The 27528-nt window shown below is 44.9% G+C and overlaps 2 protein-coding genes across 6 annotated transcripts in view; one reads left to right on the forward strand and one right to left on the reverse strand.

Moving 5' to 3' along the window:
- The window catches only part of pcbp4 (poly(rC) binding protein 4), a 199203-nt gene that overhangs the window by 62060 nt on the left and 109615 nt on the right, over positions 1 to 27528 (reverse strand). For all 5 annotated transcript variants that reach the window (XM_080892765.1, XM_080892768.1, XM_080892764.1 and 2 more), the window contains 4 exons: positions 26268 to 26597; positions 25096 to 25119; positions 24033 to 24065; positions 5790 to 5906 (listed from right to left, as the gene is read on the reverse strand). In XM_080892765.1, coding sequence (XP_080748891.1) covers positions 5790 to 5906; positions 24033 to 24065; positions 25096 to 25119; positions 26268 to 26405 — 312 coding nt within the window. In that variant the 5' untranslated portion in view covers positions 26406 to 26597. The remainder of the gene's footprint in view (positions 1 to 5789; positions 5907 to 24032; positions 24066 to 25095; positions 25120 to 26267; positions 26598 to 27528) is intronic.
- On the forward strand, positions 17437 to 19261 carry LOC308402666 (uncharacterized protein). Its single transcript, XM_080891656.1, has 2 exons — positions 17437 to 18310; positions 18425 to 19261. Exons 1-2 carry the CDS (start codon positions 17659 to 17661, stop codon positions 19255 to 19257), a joined length of 1485 nt encoding a protein of 494 aa, XP_080747782.1. The 5' UTR covers positions 17437 to 17658; the 3' UTR covers positions 19258 to 19261.

Here is a 27528-nt window from a genome sequence, read left to right on the forward strand (position 1 = left end):
AAAATCTCTTACAGAAGCCTTCGCTGCCTCTTCTCCTCCTTCTGTGCGCGCTCTCGCATGCAGAGCTGGTAATTGACAGCCAGCTCTGCATGCAGAAAGTGGTTCATGAAGCAGAAATGGGGTAAGGCACCAACGGTTTTGATCCCGGTTGGTTATTTTGGACACATGTTCCTTAAACCAGGAGGTTTTTCTTTGGAGATGAAGTTTGTTGTTCTTCCTGTTTGTCCTGATGCTCAGTGTAAAGGAGATGGTTTTTTAAATCCCTCCCTGATGTGTTTCATGAAGCTGAATTTCTGCGCTACATTTTTAGCCACATTTTAAAACAAATTGCAATAGAAGGTTTCACATCCATAAACAAGTTCTAATAGTTCTCTCTGGATTATATTTGTCCTCCATCCTCAACTCTTCCATCTGTCCATCATCACAGACGTTCTTGTCATGGTCCTGGATCTTGGACTGAGGGTTTTTGAGTTTGGGGACTTGTTAAAGTAAACTCTTGACTGATGCTTATATTGTTAACTCCTTGGATTTTCCTTCGTATTTTTCCTTAACAATGAGCCTTTAGTTCCAAGTTCGGTTTCTCTGTGTTCGTTGTTGTGTGACTCTCTATCTGCCTCTGGTTTGGATGTTCTGGACTTTATCCTCACAGGAGCCAGGACCCCTCAGTGCCTTGCTTATGGGTTCTGGCTCCTGTGACTCTTGTCAGAATGATACAACCAGCAATGGACCCAGCGCTCAGTAAGACTTTTGAATGGCGGTGGATGGCTCTCTCCTTTTTAAAGAGGACCGTTGAACTGAAGCCATGGCTCACCCCTGAGCGTGAGCCCATCTTCAGGCAAACTCGCCTGCCCATATGTGGCACGTTGTGGTCCTGGGGTCCCATGGCTCCTGGGCACCACATCCTCAGGTAAGTTTGGAGCCATTCGACTGCTGCAATGCATACTATATCCTCCAAATCATCACCCACTCCTAAGAGGAAGCACGGTCCCTGTAGATGCTGTTAATCACCGCCTCTGCAGTCACGTTTGATGGAGACATCAATGTTCGCCACCCTAGCCAGCTGCACATCAGTTCTCCTTGGCTGACACCTTCATTCCTGTCTTTAGGATGAAGGTCGCAGAGACCCAGCCTGTCTCTCCACCCAGGGATGACTCAGGCCACCAGGGGCCTCACCAGGGACTTGGGGGATACCGCCTGCTCCTTTAGAGGTGCTTCTCCCTGAACCTGAGCTAATTACAGGTCAGCTTCCCTGCACTTCACAACCCTGAGCCACCAGATCCTGTTCTTTGTGAACTAGCACCGCCAAATCCAAGCCCAGGAGCCCCGTGCAGCCTAAACATATTGCTTGGGATGGGCCCCATCTGGACCATCTGCCATCGACTAAGCTTCCCGAGGGGTCCCATGTCCTTCACTATCGGTGACCGCCTGCGAGGCCTCCGTCTCCACTGTTGCCTTTCCCCCTCTTAGGCTACCAGGTAGGCTCTGCCTCCTTGGCCACTGGTCCTCTACCTCCTCCACTATCCCATCTGGTCACCAGAGGCATCTTGCCTTCATCACCTTGTTTTCCAGTTCCATCTCCATTCCTGGGCAGCGTTTCCTGCTCCAGCCCCTTTCTCAGTACCATCTCTCAGCTCTGCCCCACCCCCTTCCCTGCTCTATGGACTCTCCTCCTCATTGGTTTTAATTTTCTATTTGTTTTTTACTTTTTAAAATCCTCTCTGCTCTTCTTTCTAATGCTGTGTTAATTTATCCGCACGTCTATAACGTTCATTTCTCTTTTCAGCATTTTTTAGCAATGGCATCTCACATTTAATATCCCAGTTTAACTACACACACGTCCATCAGCCATTCTAATTTTCTTTTACGTTCACATTCCTTTAATTTCTCTCTGTTCTGTGTTAGCAGAGGTGCACAGACATCTGCCTGAGGTGGTTCAACGCAATCTTGTGATATCAGGCTGCACGGCTGTGAAATACAGACCATCTTTCAGTATGAAACGGTTACACAACGAGCCCACTGAACCAAATGCTGTTTGTGTGTACACATGGGCAAGAAATCAACATTTTTCTGTCAGTTTTTTGTCTATAAACATCTCAGCGCATTAGTATCATGGGATATATCATATAATGTTGTAAGGGAGCAGGAACAAAGCACTGGCACCCTGCAGCTTTGATCTGCTTTCTGGAAAAAACAAACCTTAAGTGCATTTTGGGTAAACTTTCAAGAGTCGGATCACTGAGGCAGCTGCTCAGAACAAATGATAGCATATGGTCTCATTACACCTACCGTTTGATACCAGGCTCATCTTCCTGCTGTGTGAAAACATATTTTTGAATTGAAGGAACTCTTCCCAAAGATCCAGAAATAACTAAGACATCCTCTATCCTGAGGTCAGGCCTAACCACTTCCTGCCTGCTCAGGCCTGGGTGATGAAGCCTGGTTTTTGGTCTCAGTTTGAAGCCCAGCCCTCCAGCATCATATTGTCCCTACGGCAGAGATGCTGCACGCCATGGGAAACACTCATCCCCTCAGAATGATGCTGGAGGCAGCGGGATGCCGTATTAGGTAACAACCGTCCCAGACACACACCTGAACCTGTGCAGGTCCTAAGACTAAGGCTGTGCATGATCTCCCCGATTACAGCCTTTATTTAATCCCTCGGTGACACTTTTCATGCCTCTTTCTTATATTCTCTGCTTTCCAGCTTCATTAATTCTTCATAGGACCCCCTCCTCCCTCATCTCTTTATCTCTTCCAATTCTTTTTTAAACCCTCTCTGCCCTCTCTCTCTCACTCCTTCCTCATTTCACAGCTTTTTAAAATCCCTTCAGCGACCCGTCCACCACTCTCTAAATCACCGTCCACTCTCTGCCCCGATCCTCCCCCCCATCCCATCTTGTTATCTTCCATTAGGATTGCTAAGATTTAAATACCATCTGCCTGGATTTAATTTCTCAGCTTGCGTCATGTCTGTCAGACATTTCATTTCTCTGCAGCCAAAACCACTCTGCCGTGAACCGGCACGCGTGCAGCCAAACTCATTTCCTTCGTCTTACACTGTATGCGTGTGTTTAATGGGAAACATTTCTACATTTGTGGCTGAAATATTTTCCCCTGAATTCAGTGCTTTGGTCTCCACTTGTTCTGTGTTTGATTGCACAGCGAGAGCTTGTAACCAATAACCCGACAGCCGGGCGCGGCTTGTTTGTCAGAGTTCGCTCCACATCTACATCAACAAGACGTTTTGCTTTTCTCCTGATGTCATCCACACCTTTGAAAATGCAGAGTAATTACAGACACTTCACTGATTCGGCCGCTTGGCTTAAACAAAATCTGAACACAGCACGACATTTAGCCTGGAGTGTTCCTGTTTCCACTACTTTAAACTCTGATCTTCAGTTAAGAAAAGATTTGATCTTGTGGCTGATTAAAGATGATTGTTCTTAAAATCAGCCAAACCCTGTTTTTAATGCCTCTTACAATTAGTTGTTTTTTTTGCCTTCAGGTTGTTTGACCAATGATTAGTCATAAATTATCCATCCATCCATCTATTCGCTTCCGCTTATCCTTTTCAGGGTCGCGGGGGGCGCTGGAACCTATCCCAGCTGTCATAGGGCGAAAGGCGGGGTACACCCTGGACAGGTCGCCAGTCTGTTGCAGGGCCAACACACAGAGACAGACAACCATTCGCACTCACATTCATTCGCACATTCACACCTAGCGGCAATTTGGATTAATCAATTAACCTATCCCCACAAGCTGCATGTCTTTGGACGGTGGGAGGAAGCCGGAGTACCCGGAGGGAACCCACGCAGACACGGGGAGAACATGCAAACTCCACACAGAAAGACCCCGGCCTGATGGTGGAATTGAACTCAGGACCTTCTTGCTGTGCGGCAACAGTGCTAACCACCGTGCCACCGTGCTGCCTTAGTCATAAATTATGTCCTTAATAATGTTCAAACCCACAGAAATCAGACTGACAAACAACAGAAAATACATTTTATGCTGCAGAGTAATAGTTTGAGACCCATCACCACTTCACCTGCATCCTGTGGGGTTTAACAAACTGACCGGGAAGCCTGGCTCTGTGATTGGACATCACTGTTATCCATCATGGATAATGCTATCACCCTCTATAATGCAATACAGCTGTCAGACAGAGAGGCATCTGGCAGATATCTTCCTCGTCTGCAGGGCCTCTACCTCACAATACGAAGCACCTTCAATCAGCTGTTGCTGCGATTTGACGCTGTCTGAATAAAACGGAACGTTTTTATTCTTCATTTTTTTGATGTGTATGAACAGCTGTTTCTGCCATCTGACTATATGCAGTGATAAAGACCCAAAAACAGCACGATCAAATAACATACGTGTCTGCGCCAGTTCTTCCTCGTTGATAATCATCATCATCTCATTTAAAGGCCAAAATATTTGTGGATTACATTTTGCAGGCCTCAACTAAAGAAGGTAAATACACAGATGTTTAAAAATGTAATATATGTTTTATGTTTCCTGACTTCACCCACAGAAACATCTTTTATTCTGTTTAATGTGTCGCTGCCGTCACCTCCCTCGGCTGCTGTAACACAGCTAACAGGTCATGTTACAGTTAAATAAAACAGAGAATTTCAACACAAGGTTACCTTACCTTTCTTTTCTGTGTAACCTATTAGCAGTGGTGCTAAAGATGACTCACAGCACAGTACTTCACACCAACATCAAACTACGTCTTTTGCTGCTGGACTGATTGACTGAACCCAGCAGTGGCAGAAATTACATATTATGTTAATACCCGGACATTCATAAATGAGCTTTAAAAGCTCTTTTTGTAAAATCAAATAGACTCATGTAGGATTGGCCTCCCTCGGGGCGGGGAAATGAAGGCGGGGAGGAATGAATGACCTTCATGGACTCTTCTGTTAAAATATCCGACTTTAAAGCCTGGAACAACAAATAATCCTCCATGGATAGTTACTCCTTTATGATAACTCTGAAAGGTGCCAGGTGTGTCACGTGTGCTATGGAGTCACCTTGCTAACAAGCCAGCAAATGTTAGCATGTTAGCACGCCGCCTTTCCATCCAAATACGGTCTTCTAACCCCCAAAACATATCAAGGCGAAAATGAGAAAATGAGTGGGTGGCATCACAGCTGATACGCCCGATGCTGCACAGTCCGGTTTCACAGCAGCAGCTCTGTCCTTTCAGCTGATATTGCTTTAACACAATATAACGATGCCTTTGAGATGACATCATAGCTGAAGGCTTTAAACTCTTTTTACACTTTAAAAGCACAAGAAACTCACAGGAAAGACTGACCTAAATAAGCCTCTTGTTTTTTTATGTTTGGTGCACAGAGACAGGAGGATGCTGCCATGGCAACGTCTGCCTAACTTAGAACCAACAGTACATCAATAAATGTGAATGTTTCATTTGGTGACGATTAGCAGCAAAGTTTAAATGACAAGATAAGAACTTAAAGTTTGTCAAAGACAAATGGAGCAAACCCGGTAACCATGTCAGAAAACACGTAACTAACTACTGTGTGTGCGTGCGTGTGTGTGTGTGTGTGTGTGTGTGCATATGGGCTTGTACCAGTGTCTGTGAGGTCAGACAATCCCATTAGACATAATAAATGGCTCCCTGCCAGGGAGCAGCCCCAGTGTAGAGGAAGTAAAGGTTACACACTTCAGTCAGAGCTCTGTGTGTGTGTGTGTGTGTGTGTGTGTGTGTGTGTGTGTGTGTGTGTGTGTGTGTGTGTGTGTGTGTGTGTGTGTCCAGTATCTACCTCCTCCAGTTTGAACGTGATCATGGTGAAGGCCCTGAACACACAGTCTGTCGGCCCTGTGATGGTGATGATCCTCTCTGGACAGGAACCCTCTGAGATATTGATCCTTGCGCTGCTCTGTAGGTCCAGACAGAGGTGGAGGGGGAAGGGAGGGGGGAGGGAGGGAGGGATTGTGGGAAAATGTATTTTTGGGGGTGGGTGTGAGGAGGGGCCAAAAAGAAGGGGAAAGGGGAGGTAAGGAGTGGGAGAAAGGGAATGAGAGGATGATGGGAGGGAGGAGAATTTAGGAAAAACATTGGGAATGAGGGGAGGCAATTGGGCAGCAGAGAGGAGGTGAGTCGTGATGGGGGAGGAGAGGGAGATGGAGGTTAATGGAAAGAGGGTGGGGCAAAACAGAGGAGAGAGAAAACACATTAGTGGGGGGAAGGGACATGTGGGCCAAGACAGAGAAGAGGAGGAGAACCATTTTCGCCACTGCTCCTCGTTCCCTACGGGAGATTCACCTGTGATGCAGGAGAAGAGAGGGATTACAAGAAGGCTGGAAGAGGGAGGACAGGGGGAGGAGCGAGGGGAGGAGGAGGGGAGGCAAGCACATGAGAAGACCAGCGTACAGTAAATTGAAGATTTCTAGGAAAGGGTGGGTAGGAGGAGGAGCAGAGGAGGAAATGAAAAGGGGTGAAGGAGAAGAGGGAGATTTAGATGATTTGATGAGGAAGAGGTGGGAGGAAGGTGAGATTCAAGCCCAGGAAATGGAGAGGAGAGAGTGTGGGTAGAGATTTATTAAAGGTAGAAGAGGAAGGGCAGGAGGTGGAAGAGGAGGACAGGAAAGTGAGGGACAGGATCAAAAGGAGAAGAGAGAGACAAGGCGGTGCAAATATTTGAGGAGAAATAAGAAGAGAAGTTGAAGATATAGAGAAGGTGCAGTAATAACCGTACGGGGGTGGATGGCGAGGGCAGGTGTCAGGAGGAAATTGGAGTGTGAGTTGGGGGAGTATAGATAAACAGAGACGATTAGAATCAGAGCCCGGTGCTGGGTTTGTGGGGGAAGAGGAATTAACGCCCTGAAACCAGAGTAAATTTTTAATGTTCTTCAGAATTAGAAAACTTCCTCTGTGCTCTTAGCTTAGGTCAATATAAAGATCGACGACATGAAAATCTTCACATCTCCATCGCTTCCACCTCAAACTCTTTTCTTGACCCAGCTTCAACAGTTCTTTCCCATATCTTCATGCTGCAGCTCTGTAGTTACAGCTCTGTTCTTCATCTGGACCAACTCCTATTCTGTTCTTCATCCTCTTCATAGCTGACCTCACTTCCTCCTCACTAATCCTCTGCACTTCCTGATTCACTAACTGTTCCCCATCCGTCCATCTTTCTCTTCGCCCGTCTCCATCTCCACTCTGCTGCACATCCTTTCCAGCGCGATTTCTCTGCCAATCAGTACAAATCATTTCCTCTGTTCTTTACATGTCACTAAAAGCCTTTTCCCGTGCCACTCTCTTTGCTGTACGCCCAGCCTCCCATTAACTCTTTAGATTGCACCTTCTGCATAAGCTCACCTGTCTGCACCTTGTTTTTGTCAGCCTTTGTTCCTCCCTCTTCTTGAATCACGTGTTATCAACTGTTAGCAGCAGGAATAAATGACAACCTGGAGAATCAGGGATGTGAAACTAAATGTTCATCAGTCTGTACATACACTGACCTCATTATCCACCATTAGAACAGGATACTGAAAAGGTGCCCTTTAATTAAAACACTCAAATATTTTTACATTTGAATTGAATTCTTTAATTTGTGTAAATAATGTTGTTCTTTTCTTCTGAATCCCATCTGATTACCTACACTTTAAATCAACTTACAAAAATATGCAGGTAAGAGTCTGGGCTCTGTGTGTGTGTGTGTGTGTGTGTGTGTGTGTGTGTGTGTGTGTGTGTGTGTGTGTGTGTGTGTGTGTGAGAGAGAGACAGAGAGAGAGAGACAGCGTGTATTCATATCTTTGTGGGGACCCAAAATTGAAAGTTGAAGGTATTTTTGAGACTCAAAATGTGGTTTTAGTGTCAGGGTTACAGTTGGGTTATGGTTAGGGTCACTCAGCCAATGAAATGTCCCCACAAGATATGAATACCTGACTAAGAGAGAGAGAGAGAGAGAGAGAGGGGAGAGAGAGGGGGAGAGAGAGGGAGAGAGAGTCTTTCCCACATGTGACTCGTGTCTGTATCCGGGTCAGGATCCTGCCCTCACAGCTCTTCCTGCGTCATGCTGGAGCTGAAAGTGAAAGAGTGCATGTAGCACAGTGCTAACGATGACCTACATCCTTTCATCCGGCCTTTATTCACATTTCGACCATCACGTTTCTATTTTAATCTATTCTGGCCGACTGTTTCTCACTGTTACTTTTTTAATTAACTTTCTTCTTCACGTTCACGTCCACTTGATTCTTTAATTAAGTTGTCATTTCTTTTCTGTCAGATTAGTTAGGCGATTCTTTCCATCGAACCGCACCCACTGGGAACACTGGGCCCTCACTGGTCCTCACTGCTGTAAAGAACGTACGTGTAACGAACACACAACATTCACATAAACGTGTTTCAGTGTCGTGCGGTCATGAAACTAAATCAAATGTGCGCTAAACTAAATCCCTTTTTTTCACCATCCACCAAGAAATCGAGCTGTGGGGGTTATCCTCACAGAGAGGAAGTGCAGGAATCAGCTGTTCCACTCACAGCTGATCTCTCCATCACTGAACACACAGACAGACGCAGACAGACTGACGGACGCTCAGCTGTGTGTGTTTGATGTCAGCTCGCCACGAACCATCTCAGCGTACATCAGCTGTGCAACATTTTTTTCTGCATGTTTCGCAAGAAAAACACCTGCCACGTGTTGGGACTGTGCCGAGTGCATCTACAGCATGTCGACGCATGTGCAGCCACTATATCTTATATAATACTATACATGACTGACCTATTATTAGTTCTTAAAGAGCTTCCATGTGTGACGTGCAAACCAGTCCAAGCAGCAGCCTGACAGTGTACGAGAGCCCTGCGTGCAGGTACACGCCGAGCATGGAACAATGACAGCCGGTAGCTTCACAGATCTTTTAGTTTAAGCTTAAATACCTGAAACGTCAGTAATCTCAGCACTAACGCTAAGTGTAAAGTTGTTGGGCGTATCCCAAATGTTAGTGTGCAAACAGAAACATTATATTTGTCTGAACTGATCTATGTGCCGAAGCTGCGTTCAGGTCATAGCAGAGTTTTAAAAATGACTGTAAATGTTTAGTAGTGTGGGCTAACGGAGCAGTGAGGAGAGATCACTTCTCTCCTTCCACAGTCATGACTGAGCTGCACCTGGCTGGACAAACACCCGTCTGAGGTCACCTGCTCACGTTTTCTGCACATATGAGGAGAGAAATAAACCACGAGTCTGGCTCAACAAAGATTCTAAAGATTTTCAGGAGTTTCCAGAGGAGTCGTGTCACAGCAGCCCCTGATTTGCATAAAGTAGCTCAGGGCTCGACTTTATGCAAACAAGGATCGAGGGCCTCGACTCATCATCCACAACACAACACGTTGATATCAGAATGCTCTGAATGACTGAATACGTACACGATGAAAGAGTCTGTGGACACAAAAGTCACAGATACAAGTACGTTCTGGAACTCGTGGCGCTGCAAAGCCCCAAAGTGCCATCAAAAATAAACTATTAAAGTACATTAACTACATATATATCTCCATATATATAGATATACACACACACACATATTTAAAAAACACTAAGAAGGAGCCTCTGAAAGTCAAACTGATTCCAGTTCAGCCGATCGCCCAGGCCATCTTCTCCTGCACTGAGCTAAAAAAGCTCACTCTGAGGGAGCTGCTCCTTCGTGCTGCTCGTCTCGCTCCTCACCTGACACAGCTGCCTTCAGACTTTGGAGACTGAAGACTGAAAACTAAAGCAGACGTAGTTCAGCTCCAGCTATCAGCAGCAGCAACAATAATTCACACAAAACCGAAGCTGAGATTCGCCCTCTGACATTCAGGTACTGAAAGTACAGCCCACCCTCATGGCGGAGCACAGGACAGTAACGAGCAGTCGATCCATTTGTCACAATGACACTGAAACTGAGTCTTACTAGAAAGAGTGTTTCGTGTCTGCAGCACTGCGGTTTAACAAATATACTTTGTTTACTGTGGTCTGAACCAGGTGAAACTCGGAGCTTTTTCCTGTGGTTTGGTTTCTTTTCATACAGAGAAAAATCCAAGTGAACTCCACAGCAAAAGTAAATCCAGGAAGAATTTGCTGTGTGGGAAAACTGGGAATTGTTAGGCTCATTTCGCGGCTAGCTGCTAGCCCGTACAGACCTTTGCACATCTGTAGTACCTTCTCTCATAACCACAAAGCATTTGTGGCTGCGGGACGTTTTTCAGCTCAAACTTGTAACGTACACCTGGTAGTTGGTTGGTTTGGGGGTCAGTCCGCACCATTAACGAACCACTCCGGACTTTGATTGGAACTGTACGTCCTCCACCTGCTGCTCAGGTCCACACTCGAGTGCGATTTGTTCATATCTGCACACGTGAGCCGTGCCGGGGGGGGAAACAGGCCAGACTTCGATTTAAACGCACTAAACAGCGCAGGTGTGAAAACGCCATTAGACTCTTAAGAGGAGACCTATCACCACGGTAACCATGAAAACTTTGAAACAAGTGGCAACTGTATGGGCTCAAAATGTGGTCATAAATATTTTGTACTTGTAAAAAAGATTTGTGTGTGGACTTAGCCAAAAAAAACCCTGCAAGTTACAACTACGAATTTTGACCCTATTTTTCTTCCTTTCATCTGATTGGTCAATGTCATGTCAATCACAAATGTAACAATCCAATCAGAGAACAGATGGGTTTGGCTGTCGAGGGGCGCTTTTTTTGAACTGCAGGTCTTTGAAGGGAATAAATGCCCTTTTACATGCCAACCCAGCGTTTTCCTTCATCACCACGAAGGAAAACAGTCTGTGGTCGTCCGACTTTGGTGATTTTTGTGTCACAGGTCTACGTGTTTAATACAGGGACTTCCACAGCCTTTTCACCAGCGCTGCGGACCGCGGGGTGGGGGCGGGCAGTGTTTTGGAAATGACAGTCTTCATTACAAAGCTTTCTTCGTTATGAATTAGCATACATGTTTTTATTGAACATTTGAAGAACCAGCAAAAAAAAACAGAAACTCTTGTAGAGGACATAAAGTCAGAGATAGAAAAGACAAGGAGCAGGTGCATCTAGTGCAGGTAGAGCTGCTGCAAAAACCCACAGAGCCCAGCAGCCAGCAACAAATTCTGGATCCTTTGCTTTTAGTTAGCAGTTAGCATTAGCAGCACATCCTGCGTCCGATGTGAAAGGACTTTTATGCTGCGCCCTGTGACGTACAGCAATGGTCCTGGGTCAGCCCTGACTTTGTGTTAAACTAATCCTAAAGTAATAATGTTATTTCTAACCACTGATATACCACAACTTTATCCTTTCAACAGCTGCTGAAAGTTAGGGGACCTAGCTGCTATCGGATATTTATATAGCGATCCTCCAGCTTCAAACTGTATCACCCTTCAAGGACCTGCAGTTCAAAAAAGCGCCCCTCCGACAGCCAAACCCATCTGTCCTCTGATTGGATTGTTACATTTGTGATTGACATGACATTGACCAATCAGATGAAAGGAAGAAAAATAGGGTCAAAATCCGTACTTGTAACTTGCAGGGTTTTTTTTCTAAGTCCACACACAAATCTTTTTTACAAGTACAAAATATTTATGACCACATTTTGAGCCCATACAACTGTTCTAACCGACCAGTGTTGTGTTACTGTAACAAATATACAAACGTCATCGGTGGCACAGCGGTTAGAGCTGTCACCTCACATCCACAGGCCCAGTGGGCTCTGTGTGGAGCTGGGTACGACCTCCCACAGCCTGTTAGGTTAATTATTGATTCTACACCGAAGAGGACCACAGGCATGTTTGTCTGTGTTAGTCCTGCGATGGACTGTTCTCCTGTCCAGGCTCGACCCGCCTCTCCTCCTTACAAACAGCTGGCCAGCTGTTTGTTGTTTTCTCAGGACCTTTGGATCAGACCTGCTTTGTACAGGAGCATCAGAGGTTCAACGCTGCAGTAAAACAGTCACTTTACTGCATTCAGACAATCTCTCCACGGCGGCCCCAGTTGGCACAGTCTGTGTGAAGATCGTGGAAGAAATGAAGCTCAGACTTGTCTACTCATCGATTCTGACAGCAGCAATCTTCAGTAACGAGTGAGAAGCAGCAGCACAAGACTGACGGCTGCCGTCTCTCTGTGAACGTGCACGTGTCAGAAACACGAGGCTCTTCCACGCCGGCGTCTTCCACACCACAGTCCCTTTCTGTAGTTGCTTTACTGTCTTGCACTGATTTGCATGACGCGATTTGCATGAACTGAGAAAAGAAGTTTCACGTCAAGCCGCCCTCCGCGGTGCCCGCGTCTGTGATGAAGTGCCGTTTGCTGCGGCTCATGTGCTGCTGCTTTGGGTGAAAGTGTGCGAGTGCGCATTTCATTTAGTGTGTTGTTTATCAGTTAGATCCCCCCCCCGTATCCTCAGCAGACTGCAGGCTCCTCTCATTGTTATGAAAATAGAACAAATATTCTCTGGGTGCGAGTGTGTGCTTCTGCGAGTGTGTGCTTCTGTGAGTGTGCACATGCACAGCTATTGGTAATAAAGCAATGATGGAATAATTCTCTCCCACTCTCACACCGTTTATTATCTCAATAAAAATACATTAGCTGCCGTCTCCCTCTCCTCAGTCTGTTTGTCTCTCACCCACCTCCATCCTTCTATCCTTTGCTTTTTATCCTCCAACTACAAGCAGCCCCTTCTCCCCCTCCTCCAAGATTGCCCCCTTATCATTCATCCCTCCACCCGTTATCCCCTCTTTCATCCATCTCCCTTTCTTTTATCCTTTCATCTAATCAGCATCGGGAATTTATCGATACCTCCTCCCCTCCATCTGCCTCACGGAGTTGCAGTCCTCTCCATCCATCACATCGGTATCCTCCTGCTTAACCCCGATCCTATCAGTTACCCTCTCTAACCTCCCTTTGGCCTCTTTATCTTTTCCTTCATCCCTTTGTTCCCTCTCTCTATCAAAACGTAGCTGAGCTGTTTGGAGGACCTGAGTTTCCCTGAGTGAGACATTATGACTGTTACCGCTCAAGCTTACAGCTAATCGCAGCTGCAGCTCCACGTTTAAGGCAGGATGTTGGCATTTCTCATCTTCACCAGAATCCAAATAAAATCAACAGCCATTAGCATCACCGGCGTACCTGCCCAGTCTATTAGCCACATGCTACATTGGTGTATTTTGGCACCACAGGTTTCCTGTTAGAAGATTTTTCATTTTGGTGCAACCCTAAACTGTGCATGAACTACCAATGACCTCACTGATATTAGAGTTTAAACCCAACTCTTTATGTCGAGGAAAGAAAAGCATCTTTCTTAATCACAATATTTCCCAGTGTGTGTTCGTTAGGCTGATTATTTTTTGTCCCCTGACAAATTAGTAGAACTAAAAGTCCTGATAGCTCAGGGTTAGGGTTTAATATAACAGTGTTACAAATGCCCTGGTCATAAAGTGAAACGAGCACACTTTACACCACAAACCAAACAAATTACCACAGTGAAAGCTGCTTCTTCTTCATTCTCTCACAGACCCTCTTTTGGTTTATCTTCATCTCTAACCTTCATCAGAACAGCTGATCCCGTCACAGGAACCAGGAGAGCTGAACGCATGTTCCTTAAATCTTTACACCAGCTTCCTCTGAATGTAAGAACTGAAAAACCGATGAGCTGCTGCTGGTGTATAACTCAAACAGACTCGTAGGTCGTCAGGAAGTGGTCAGCTGGTGGTACCGTGAGTCTGATCCAAACACAGCGATGATACTCTGAAAGGTCCGATTAACTGATTGGTTTATTTTTTGATACGGGGTTTACAAAACTGTAAGATAAAAAATCAACTGAAATGAAAAGAGATGCTACGAGATATGATGGAAAAGTTCCTGTTTGTTTTTTTTCTAGTGCTTTCCCGCATCTCAGAGACGAGGAGGAATACGAGTCGACTCGTAAACTGACAACTTTGCGTTCATGTTCAGGTCACAGAGAAACTGGGGAGTGATGAGCTCACTGGTGGATGCTGGGGCTGGTGGAGGGGTTGAAAGAGCAGAAGCGCTGACATATCCGAGGGGGATGAGGGGAATTCTGCAGCACAAAGGTGTGCATGAACCTCAAACTTATTAAATGAATGCAACCTCAGACCTCTCTGTGCACGTGCCTGCTTCACAACAGAACTAACATATACGAGCACATTCAAGGAGATAAAAATAAAATATTATACTGGCAGAAACAGAAGAAAGCATGCAGCGGTGTTTCTGGACTCATCTCCACTGAAGCTAAATCACACACACCTTTGAACATGCACGTTCTCCCACTAGTGGGAATCTGGGCTGTCATTATTTTCCAGATCTTTCTATTTTTATTTTTTCACCCTTCCACCCATCTTCCTCACCCCTCTCCATCTCCTCCTCCTCACCCCTCATTCCTCCCCCTCCAGTCATAATAAGTGCAGCAGTGCGCCGTCTTGCTGTTGCAGCGTGGGACGGCTGTCTTCATTACTCTTCATTTGGAGCAGAGGAAGGATGGACAGCCATGTCATTCAACTGGATTAGTCTGCTCTGTTCTGCTTTATCAGGGAGGCATGCTCGCAGCATGTGAGCATCTGTGTGTGATAAAGGACAGGCTGTGTGTACTCGCGCGTTTGCATGCATGTCTAGGTATGTGTATGTTTGTGTGTGAAGCCATGATGAAGAGCAGCAGCCTGACATTAATGCTTTCACTGACATGATGAAAAGGGACTTCTTGCATGCAGAGTCGTCTCCGTCTGTGCCAGAAACCTCTTCACAAACACGCGATGTGTAAAAATGTAGCCTTGATACACTAGATTTCATACAGACTTCATCAGCACAAATGTACGACGGGCTGAGTGTGTTTGTGATCTGTCAGTTTGCATATACAGTGACTGAGAGTGAGGCAGCCGGTCAGGCAGTGAAAAAGAGTAATGAGAGGAAAACAGAGCTTGAATCCAGCCTAACTCTGTGTGGTTTGTCCTTGAGAGGCAAATATGGATGTAAATATTCATGCTTTCTCTTCCTTGCTCTGAGTTCCACCTTCAGACAGAAATGCTCCAGAACAACAATCAGATTTCTTTTCTCCTCATCTGCATCACTTTTCTGTCTTTTGTCCTTCAATCCTTCTGCAAAAGGTCAAATTAGGGGTCATCAAGTTTTATTTTGAATTTGAACTTTCATTTGTTGCTTAAATGCTGTTTTATTTTCACTTTGAGTACTTTTATTTTGAAAGGTTTCTCTAGGGCAGGGCTCTCCATGTTACTGCTGTTACACCTTTAACAGGTGATGCATGTTGGCAGTCCTGAACCTCTGTATTGTCATTAGTAATGATTCATTGATGGTGCATTTCTATCTAGTCTTTATTCATCTTTGCACATGTATGAATAGAATGAATCTAACATGCAGGTCTTTGGAAAAAAGACGATTTGAATCCCAAACCTTCTAACCGCTGCACCATCGTGTCAACAGTATACTAAATATATACAGACATACTGGACCTGGTCTTTTCCATTAAGTTAACAGAGTGAAGGAGCTGTGTTTCTGTCGATGAGCAGTGCGATGCATTGATCTTCTTATAGTGTGCCCACGTTTGGATCCAGTTTCTACAAAGTGTTTTGTAACGACACGCACTGGCCCCTTTAGAGACTCCCGACTCTCTTCAGTCTGAGCGAGGCTCTGTTTGCTCTCCTCCTTTTCCTCTGATGCCACGTTTCCCACAAGAATCGTTAGTCAGCATTGTTCTGCCAGAAACTCCAGGCACAGCCACATTTCAGCCATATTTGGCTGCAGGTTGTTTCAGCCAAACAAGCGGCTGATCAGTCAGTCAAACTCACATTAGTGTTGTCTGAGCACTGCTCGAGCGAGTGTGACCTTTGTACAGAGTTAACATGGTAAATGCCACTAATGCGCTTCAGGCTGCTGCGTGTTGTATTTCTAATCTGCTCTCTGGTTTTTGCATCATGCTGCATCTAAAAAAGAAAATATATCTGTAATTGATTACAAAGCCGAGTACCCATTCTGGGGCATGTTGAGCATCAGCACCATGGACAGAGCACCTCCTGCAGCATGATTTCATCACTTTTTCCTGCTCTTACTCATTATTAGACCAAACAATGCCCAAATGCCTTGTGTTTGCCTCATTCATCCTTTTCCTCAGAATGAAGCCTATAATTGTTCTATATATATCTCTAAAGGAACAGCTGTTAGTTTCTTTATCTCACAGAAATATCATGATGTAATTCAAGATTTCGTCAAGAATGTAGCTGTTATATTAGGGATGATGACAGATTAAACAAAAACCATTCGTCCATCCATCCATGTCCAGGATGCACAGAGTTAGAACTGCCCAGCCCTCCCACTTCCTGCCCACCTACTTTAGCTCCTCTGGGAGGCGCTCTCCAAAACAGCCAGGATGCTGACTGCACTCCAGCACAAACACAAGAAGCAAAGGCGCGAGTGCTCGGGTTATATGCAAGTATTAAATATTATCATATGCATAGCCTGTTTTGCATAAAAGAATTTTCATCATCTCTTTTTCGCCTAAATTCACATTTTATTTTTGTGACATTTCACAAGTTAACTTAAAATTCCCCCGACACATAAATGAAAACTCTGCCCCCCCTCCTGCTCCCTCCCCCGTTTCTCGCCGGAGTCTTGATTCATGTGCAGTCATCTTCAAACCATTTCTCCTAACACACACTTTTCTAAAATCATTTCTCCCTCCAGAACAGATTTGTGGGTTAATATTTTACATTTTTCCAGACAAGCAGGGGACTGACTGAGTTCATGTAGACTCATTAAACTCCAGAAACATATTGTCGAAAAACACCGCAAGGTGTTGTGTGACCTAATTTGAAGCTCACTCTGTAGTTAAAGAGAATCTCAGTGTGATCATTTCTCACATAGTTCAGTCTGCGAGCTGCTGCTGATGAACCGACAGAGAAGCTTTTATTTTGCAGGGACTCGGGAGAGCTGTTCAACATGACGGTGAGGATTCAGGGACATAAAAACTCATCCTTGTTTCTCCAGTGTAATATATGAGGCAGACACACACACACACACACACACACACACACACACACACACACACACACACACACACACACACACACACACACACACACGTGTATTTATATCCTTGTGGGGACATCTAATTGACATAATGCTTTCCCTAGCCCCTTACCCCAAACCTAACCATAACCTGTAACCCTGACACTGAAACCACATTTATAGGTAAACTTCCATCTTTGGTCCCCACAAAGCTATGAATACACGCTCACACAGGTACTTCTCTCCGAGTCTTGTTTGCTCACGGATCATCTTCACAGCATCTCTCCTAGGAGGATCTTGGCATCTTTGTTCACTTATGCTCCTCCCCTTTGTGAGTGTGGACGCTTCATCTCTTTGCTCTTGAATGCTTTGCTTCTTATATTGATTTTTATGCTGATTTTTTCCCTTTTTTCCGTGTGAGCTTACCTGCGATAACTTCTGGACACTTGTAGATCATTAGGACTAGAGTGTTCTTAACAGAAACAGCAACATTTTATAGTTACCTTATCCTCAGCGCTCCGTGTGTCTGTGGCCTAGACACAGCTGAAGCCTGATTACAGCGTCTGGGCACCGAGCAGCCTCAATAGCCTGGAAAGGTGCTAACCGCTAGGCTAACTAGCAACAAGATGCCTTCCCTCTCCACAGATGACTACCACAGCCTCCTGCAGAAGATTGCAGTACTGGAGACAAAAATTCATCGCTTAGAAGTAAACGTGGAGGTAAATGGACTGTGTGGAAATGAAACAACCTTGCCTTTGATTCAAAACAATGGCGATGAGCAAGCTAGTACACAGCTAAGGAGCACAGATAACATGACCAAGAAAGTAGACTCTGTGCATTATTATAAATCCTCAAGTGATAATCCCCCCTTAGACTGTCTTGGTGCAAAACCAAGACATAAATCATGTCTCCTGGAAGGGGGAGGACGTATCACGGGCAGGGCACAGCGAGCTGAAATCTCTGAAACCGACTGGCCTTCACTTCCTACGAGACAGAGAAGCTCTTCTACCCCTGTATACGGGAGGAAACAGGACTGGACAACCGTGAATAGGAAGGTTAACAACAAACCTCCAAAACAACTGAATGTGAAACTGCAGAACAGATTTGCTCCACTATCAAAGGACCCTGGATCTATATCGGACAACCATCCATCTAAAAGCAGCGAAATAAGGTCTGAAAATCTGTTGAAAAGTGAAAGACCACAGGGAAAGCTAAAGGCTAGGCCTGAAACTCTGATTGTGGGTGACTCTGCCGTAAAGGATGTACAAAGGATGTGCGGTAAGAACACTAAAGTCCTCTGCTTTCCTAACGATATGGTCAACAACCTGAAGGAGAGAATTCTTCAAATTGCAGATGAATATCCAACTGTGACAAACATTGTTCTGCATACAGGGTCAAACGATGTGTCCAAACAACAGTCGGAGGTTCTGAAACGGGACTTTACTGGATTATTAAATACTGTAAACTCTCTGAATGCAGCTGTATTCATCAGTGGACCTGTACCGCCGGTCAGAGGAGGAGACGAGAGATTCAGCAGGTTGTTTACACTGAATAAATGGCTTATATCAGCATGTGCTGACCACTCAGTGCATTTTATCGACAACTTTAATATTTTTTGGGAACGCAGGCATCTGTTTAAAGCAAATGGATTTAATTTTAACAAGTCAGGGGTGAAACTGTTCACCTCCAACTTGTTTTATTCCATACGTCATCCATCTGTGCTTGGTGCCAAGGCTGAGATAAACGAGGAGTTATCTCATAAAGAGGAACAAACAGTACTCCAAGAACAGACAAAGCCCAGCAGAAACCTTGAGGAGGAGCTCCATTTGCCCCCACCCGGGAAGAGCCTCAGAGAGGAGAGACATCTAAGGCAAGAAGAGGGGTCCCTATTTGCCTCCAACTCTCTCAACAACACCAACGACCAGGACAAGGGACCACGACCTTCCCCAGTCCCCCAAACCCCTGACAGGCCATCACCCTCCTCCCCCTCCCTTTCTCCCTCCTCCCCACACCTGAAATTCACTGAGGAGATGATGGAGCGGGTCAATGCTGGGCTCAGATCTACCCCCCGTCCCAATCCCTTTTTGTCCCCCATAAACCCCCCACCAGAGCGGCCAAAGGTTCGCCATCGAGCCCCACCCTCAACAGAGCAATCGAAGTCACATTGCCCAGCCTCGCCCCCCTTAGTTCCTCTTCATGCCCTGTCTCCGCAGTCTGATGCGTGATGTGTGAAGGGTCCGGGCTGTGAGGATTATGGCAGTGATGACTTTTCCCAGGAGAAGCTGGGACCCTGTTTACTAGAAGGTTTTAAAATTTCTGTACTTTTAGGTGACAGGAGACATGTGGCCTGGTCAAAACACCGAGAGCTGCACTCTAAAAGATCTTTAAACATAGTAAACATACCTTGTGTGCCACAGACTGCTCCCAAACACGAGGGGGCAAGTAATACCTCTAAAACACTTAAGTTGGCTTTATTAAACATTAGATCTCTAGCTGGGAAAACATTTTTAATTAATGATTTAATCACTGAGCACAGCCTTGATTTTATGTTTTTAACTGAAACTTGGTTGGACCAAAGTAACAGTGGAGCTGTTCTCATCGAGACGACCCCTCCTAACTACAGTTTTATCAGTGAGGCCAGGGCGAGCAGGAGAGGAGGAGGGGTTGCTGTCTTATTTAATGAATCATTTCAATGTAAGCAGCTATCTCCTGGAAGTTTTCAGTCTTTTGAATATGTGGCTTTACAGCTGAAGGCCCCATCCAAAGTTGTGTTTCTTAATGTTTACAGGCCTCCCAAATACTGCACAGACTTTTTAATGACCTCAGTGAACTGCTGTCTGTGACCTGTGTTGATTTCGACTGTGTAATTATTGCTGGGGATTTTAACATTCATGTGGACAACCCTCAGGACAAAGGGACTAAAGACCTGAGTAACACTCTGGGCAACTTTGGGCTGACTCAGCATGTAACAGAGGCCACACATAATAGAGGACACACTCTTGACCTACTGATCTCCAAAGGCCTGAGCATTTCAAAGGTTACTGTGTCTGATGTGGGCCTGTCTGATCATTACTGTGTTTTCTTTGAAAGTAAAATCTCAGCCCACACAAATATATCAACAACAGTGATCACAAAACGGTGTATAACCGAACACAGTAGTGCAATTTTTAACCAGGTCTTCCCATTAACACCTGACCTGCCCAGAGGGTCAGTCAATGAGCTCGTCAATAGCTTCAATGCTAACATGTTAAATGTAATGGACACTATTGCCCCCATTAAGGTGAAGGTTATCTCTGGAAGGAAAAAGTCTCCATGGAGAAACTCCACACTGGTGAAAAATGAAAAAAGAGAGTGTAGGAAAGCTGAGCGCAGATGGAGAAAAACAAACCTCCAGGTTCATTATGACATCTATAAAGAGAAACTTCACAATTATAATTTACAACTGAGGAGTGCAAGGAGGTCCTACTTCTCTGACATCATCACTAAAAACAGCCATAATGCTCGGGTCTTATTTTCTACAGTTGACAGGCTAACAAACCCTCCTGTGTCAGTGGCAGCTGAACTTCATTCGACCATGGCCTGCAATGACTTTGCCAAATTCTTCACTGAAAAAATCCAAAAAATTAGACAAGCAATTGGTACATCAACAGCAGATCCAGGATATGTACTGTGTCCACCAAAAAACTGTTTAAACACCATGAAACAGTTTCAACCTATTAACAGCAAAGACCTGGAGGACATCTTAGGTCAACTGAACTCCTCCTCCTGCTGTTTAGATGTCCTGCCAACAAGTTTTTTCAAAAAGGTCTCAAAGACTTTAGAGTCAGACCTGTTACAGATCGTCAACTTTTCCTTAATGTCAGGTGTGTTTCCAGAACCACTAAAAACTGCTGTAATCAAACCTATACTGAAAAAGGACAATCTTGACAAGACACAAATGAACAACTACAGGCCGATCTCAAATCTCCTGTTTTTAAGTAAGATCATTGAAAAAGCAGTTTCTCAACAGCTCAATTACTTCTTAACACAGAATAATTGCTACGATGCCTTCCAGTCAGGTTTTAGACAGAACCACAGCACTGAAACCGCTCTGACCAAAGTGTTTAATGACATATGTCTGAATACAGACAGTGGAAAAATGTCAGTCCTAGTTTTACTGGATCTCAGTGCAGCATTTGATACAGTTGACCACAACATATTACTCAAACGACTGGAGAACTGGACAGGTCTTTCAGGAACTGTACTAAACTGGTTCAAAACATACGTAGAAAACAGGAAATACTTTGTATCAATAGGTAACTTCACATCCGAGCAGACAAGTATCACATGTGGAGTTCCCCAAGGTTCCATCTTGGGACCCCTTCTGTTTAACATTTACATGCTCCCACTGGCACAGATTATAAAGAACAACAAAATAAACTATCACAGCTATGCAGATGACACACAAATATATATCACAATGTCACCAGGAGACCGAGGCCCTGTACAGGCTCTTGGTAAATGCATTGAGGAAATCAATGACTGGTTGTGCCACAATTTTCTCCAGCTAAACAAAAACAAAACTGAGGTAATAGTCTTTGGCGCCAAAGAAAAACGATTACAGGTCACCAGAGAACTTCAATCTATACATCTAAAAACCACAAACCAGGCGAGAAATGTGGGTGTAGTGATGGATGCAGACCTAAACTTAGAAAAACACATTAAGACAATAACAAAGTCAGCTTACTATCACCTCAAGAATATATCAAGGATAAAAGATCTGATGTCTCAACAGGACCTGGAAAAACTAGTCCATGCATTCATCTTTAGTAGGCTTGATTACTGTAACAGCATCTTTACAGGTCTACCTAAAAAATCAGTCAGACAACTACAGCTCATTCAGAACTCTGCTGCTCGAGTCCTCACTAAGACCAAAAAAGTGGACCACATCAGTCCAGCTCTGAGGTCTTTACACTGGCTGCCTGTCCGTCAGAGGATAGACTTTAAAGTTCTGATGCTGGCCTATAAAGCTCTGAATGGTTTAGGACCAAAATACATCAATGACCTCCTGACCCAGTATGAACCTTCCAGATCCCTCAGGTCATCTGGATCCGGTCTTTTATCAGTTCCCAGAGTCAGAACCAGACACGGAGAAGCTGCATTCAGCTTTTATGCTCCTTATATCTGGAACAAACTCCCAGAAAGCCTCAGATCAGCTGAAACACTCAGTTTATTTAAATCCAGGTTGAAGACTCACCTGTTCTCAGCTGCATTTGAATAAAGCACCAAATCCACACTTTAAGCTTAAATTTCAAAACTTACATTTAACTACTGATTTTATCTACTGTTCTGATTTTATCTGTTTTGATTTTATATACTGTTGTTTGTTTGTTTGTTTGTTAATTAGTTAGTTAGTTTATTTGCTTGTTTTATTCAATTTTAAATCATGCTTTTTATTTGTTCTTGTTTTTAATGTCTCTGTAAAGCACTTTGAATCACCTTGTTGTTGAATTGTGCTATACAAATAAACTTGCCTTGCCTTGCCTTGCCTTGCCTTATATAAAAAACTGCTGTGGAATACATTAAGCCACTGATATGGCCGTGTTCTGTTTTCAGTGAGATGAATGTGGAGCATTTGAACTTATAGATCCGTGTGTTTAAGTATTCATACAGCTGCTGCAAGTGACCTGATTGCAAATGAAGCCAGGAGAGGTAAGAGAAAGCAGACAGCATGGAGAGGCAGCAGATGATTAGACCGGCTCTCACGCTGGGTGCTGCTGGGATTCGGGTTTTGTCTTTATATGAAATATGAGTTCAGTTCTTCTCACTGTTAGTCATCCTGTCAACTTAAAGGTTCAGAGTGAACGTTCCCATCCGAGGGTGTCAGATAATGCTGTTTGTGCCTCAGCACACCAACATCAGAGAGATTATGGTGCTACTCTACAGAGTCTGTCAGAGTTCAGAGGCGGGAGGAGCGCTGCTGTCAGAACGCCACGGTTCACGCGCCGTTTGGACCTTTTTGTTTTGCGCTTGGTTTTGCTTTCGTCCAGCTTCGGTTTAATCACTACAAACAACTTTGTTAGATTTGGTGGACGCACCTCTTCACAACAGTAATCCCACATGCTGGAAATTGAAGAGTGGGGGGGGGGGGGGGGGGGGGGGGTCACCGTAGTGTCCCCACCCCCACCGAGACACGCCAACAGCTTTGAGAATAAAGCATCGTTTCATGTGTTGGGAATGGGAACAGCAACATTGCACCACCAGACCGGAGCACCGTCCCGTCAGAGTTTCCCACAATGCTCAGCTGCTGAAGAAGCTATTACGGCATCTTTCCCGCACAATATAAAGCACCTTGAGGCAACTGTTGTTTTGATTTGCAGTTATATAAATACAATTGCATTGAAAACAGTGAGACATTGACTGGTTTCACACATTTCCACTGAACAAAGTCTTGCATCAGCATTGCACCAGAAAACTGTTGGTCCTGAAGTTTGAACCACCGATGTTAGCTTCTGATTTGCAGATGCTGCCGACAGATTCTGATTGGCACGATCCAGCGTCCTCGTCTCGGTTCCCCTCTTACCTCACGTTTGTGTCTTTGTCACGCTCGATGTCTCCTCGAACAGACAGGAAGCCAGAGAGGTCCGATTGCAGGGGAACTCCTCCCCTGTACATTTTAAAGACTTTTGACAGCAAAGAGCAGCTAAATGTGCAAACTGCAACATCACAGGAGGCCGCCAAAAATACTAAACACACCTTCAGATGTTTGAGGTGGATTCTTGCTCACAGCTGTGGTGAAGATGAAAGCCCCTTTTTATTGTATTTACAGTTAAGTCTGAGCAGAAAGGAGCCCTAACAGGATATCATGACTCCTTATTTCTCACTGACACAGCGTCACAGTGCTTTACAGCCACGCTGCAGTTAGCAGGAGCTGCACTCAGAGGGCAGTCATGGTTAATGGGAGACAGAGGAGGATGACAGAAGAATGAACATGTGTGATGGGAGATGAGGTCAATCTTACCTCTTCTCGTATTCTCTTCACTGTTTCTCCTTTCTGTGGAGAGACACAGGAAGGACAGTCATCTCCGAGTGTACCGAGTCCTTAATGAAGATGTATTAGACAAGTATCTGAGCAACACGATCAAATACATACAAGATCATTTTCCAGTGTTTTTAAATCGTTGAGGAGTAAGCTACTGCTACTGAAAGACTGACTGAAAAATCCAGGTGAGGAAAACGAATCAGCGACGCTCGCTGCCTACTAATCAACAGCCAGCGGGATGCCCCCGAGCAGCTTCACTGGTGGAGCTCCTCAGTGAGCTAGGCGGCTAACAGGTATGACAGTGCGATGCTGTGAGTGTGACACACGTTTGCTAATTCGCTCAGGAAAAACATCGGCGCGATAAACAAACGGGGCTAACACGGATCACATCTGCGCCCAAACCAGTCAGCCTGGCAGGCTCGTTTAATGCTAGCAGGAGCCCCGGAGAGCAGCTCCTGCACCGTGACTACAGACTGGCACGATCCAACTAGAACCATCATGTAATTTAATGCCATCTTTGTGTCACAGTTAATAGGCCGCATACTGGAAGTGACTGGGTGGGTGGGGGGGTGAAGGATATCAGCCCCAATTGTGGGTTAGCGAATGTGCCGTGGGGGCCAGCGGTCATTATCGCGCCTCGCTCAGCTGTGATATACTTGGATAAAAATCCTACTGGGCTTTATTTAACACGTCCACGCTTAAACGGGCTCGCTTCCCCTGAGAGCAGCGCCTTTTCAGTAAGTACAGACTCGAATGACACGGCCTGACTGGAAATGTTACACACTGTTAATGCACATTTCACGGCAACTTCATATCATGTAGAAGGATTACGCCCAATGTTATCACGACAGGCGTGCAAATTTCAGAAAACTAAAGCCTGAAGTTGGCTCTGATGTTGGTTTTAGAGGATTTCTAACGTTTTTTAATTTCACTTAAAAGTTCATTTTAATGACTTTTTCACAGATTGAGTGATTTTTACTTCCTGGCAGATCAGATTTTTTCATACTGGGTAACACGATGATAGAAGGGAACGTTAGCTCACCTTTCCGATGATGCTTCCTACTTCCTGCAGAGAAAAAAACAAAACACAAACAAGAAAATCATTTCCTCAAATTTAAAAACAAGCAGACTCGTGTAGCCAATCAAACTTCACGTTTTGAACATGCATGCATACCTGCTTCAGGCGCAGCAGCATGACAGCGCTGAGATATGTTTATGCGCCAACATTTAATCGTGTTGACATTTTCATTTTCATAAAACATGAAGCATTTTTTTCTTTTGTGTCACCAGCTTCACATAGTTAACACGAGCTCTAATAACACGAGCTCTAACAGGAGGTCAGCGGGGCGACCGTGTGCAGGAGGCGTTTGGGACGACAAGAGCCACGTGAAAGCAACAGTGTTCTCAGCAAGTGTGGAAGAGACATTTTAAAGAGTATAGAGTGAAGGTTTGGTAATCGTGGACTGTTCTTCTGGGGAACACGGGACGAGAGGAACGCTCTCAGGTTTCTGTGCTTTCTAAAACATGGAGTCCAGGAACACAGAGCAACGGCTGCGATCTGATGATTGAAGTTATGAAACCTTTGTTCATTCTGCCGTGTTGAATAGTGAACTTCAGGGAAACTTGGTGACTTCGGACAGGCTTACTACTTCCTGTTGGGATTCTCCGTGGCCGGGAGAAGAGAATTGACCTGGCCAGACAATTATGGTTTCCCTTTTCCCCAAATTCAGTTGTAGTTACTCAACTTGCTGGTTTAAAGATCGGTGAAGTGTTTTAATTTGATTGAGCTGCATGCTTCTTAAATGCTTAAATAAATATCTTGCCTGGATTTAAAGACAAAACTGTGGAAACTGGCTTTTGAATTCTTCATGTGCAGCACGGTGGTTAGCACTGCTGCCGCACAGCACGAAGGTCCAGAGCTCATTTCCTCATTTCCTCTGTGAGTGTGTGGGGATTCAGTCTGCGCTGGCCTCGTCCTCACCTGATCCTGCTTCCCCAGAAAATAATATTCTGTTTATTATGTTGGCAGTTTTTTCTCTATAAGTTAAATTTGGGAGCCTTTTAAAGTTTCTGAATCGTTTCCATCTGAGATATGATGTTATTATAATGTAATTATTTATTGATGTCATGTTCTTTTCTCTGGCTGCTAGCAGCACAATAACCTGCAATCTCCTTTATTTCTCTCTAATTAACACGAGTAACAGTCTTGCTCACCTTTCCATGCATGAGGAGGCGCAGTGTGAGCGTGACTCCCATGGCGCCGTCTCCAAACTCCTGTTCACAGCTCATGGTAGAGGAGGTGGTGGTGTGGTGGGTGAAGGTGTGGGTGGACTCTGCTGCTGGGAGACGCATGAAGGTCTGAGGCCCCGAGGCGTATGGAGCTCTACAGAACACCACAGAGAACCCTTTGGAGAACCCAGAAAGGAACCCTCAGAGAGCCCTGGAGCTGCGAGAGGGGGAAGGGGAGGTCGAGGTTTGGGGTCGGACGGAGGGGCTGTACGGGCGGAGCTGGCGTCGGGGTGGGATCTATCCTTACTCCGGTTTCTGTGGAAAGAAAGACAAGAAAGTGATGTTTGAGTTTGTGACTGTTTCTACTTCACATCCCCTCAAAGTTAATGTCTGTATTTAGACCCGATGAGCCTAAAACCAGCATGTTGGGATCAGTCTGCTTTTTTGTAAGCCTCTCATAATCAGTATTTGCTGAGAACAGCCTTTATTGACTTTTTATTATTCTCTCACTCTGATGACTGTATCCAGAGCGTCTTACTAAACAGAGCGCAACAGGAAACGAGTCATTTCAGCGCGTAAGAGCTGCTGTAATGGGTGTTGATAGATATGAGTCAGCAGCTACAGATGCAGAAATTCAGAGAAAAACACACAACAACAAAGGGAGCCTACGACCATGCAGCACTGTGTTAAACAGGATTTCCTCGAGAGGCTTCAAACTGAACTTCTTTGTCATTTCAGGCACACTTTTAACCCCAAATCCTGTTTTTAAAGCAATTTCCACAGATGTAGGAAAACCCTAAAATAGAGTGATAAATTGGGGCGTTTCTCTTCTCCGTGCTTAGTTTGACTCAGGTGCTGGACGCTCCACGTCACCTTCTTTGGTCCCCACAACAGATTATCCATCTGATCCTCCTCTATGACCAACCCTCTGCACGCCCTGCTGCATGCTGATGTCCACATCTACTCCTGACACAGCACAGGATCACCTGAGTTAGTGCACAGCAATACTATAGCAATGCAACATCCATATTTTATTACATAAATTAAAACACTATGAACAATAGGGCTCCATCCTGAGATACCCGTCCAACGCCGCACACACTCACTTTACTAAACTACTGCTTTACTCAGATGGCTCAGTCACATGGGTAAGAACAGGACAGACCTCCCTGCATCGACAAAAAGTTCTTTCACATTCTGCAGCTTGTCACGACTCGAGGGTGTTGCACACTCATGACTTTTCACT

The sequence above is a fragment of the Rhamphochromis sp. 'chilingali' genome (genome assembly GCF_963969265.1).
Source record: "Rhamphochromis sp. 'chilingali' genome assembly, chromosome: 9".
NCBI classification, from domain to species: Eukaryota; Metazoa; Chordata; class Actinopteri; order Cichliformes; family Cichlidae; genus Rhamphochromis; species Rhamphochromis sp. 'chilingali'.

Coding starts and splice junctions, on each gene's coding strand:
- LOC308402666 (XM_080891656.1), top strand. CDS start 17,659: ATGCCTTCCCTCTCCACAGATGACTACCACAGCCTCCTGCAGAAGATT. Junction 18,311..18,424: donor GGATGTACAAAGGATGTGCG/GTAAGAACACTA, acceptor TTCTGCATACAG/GGTCAAACGATGTGTCCAAA.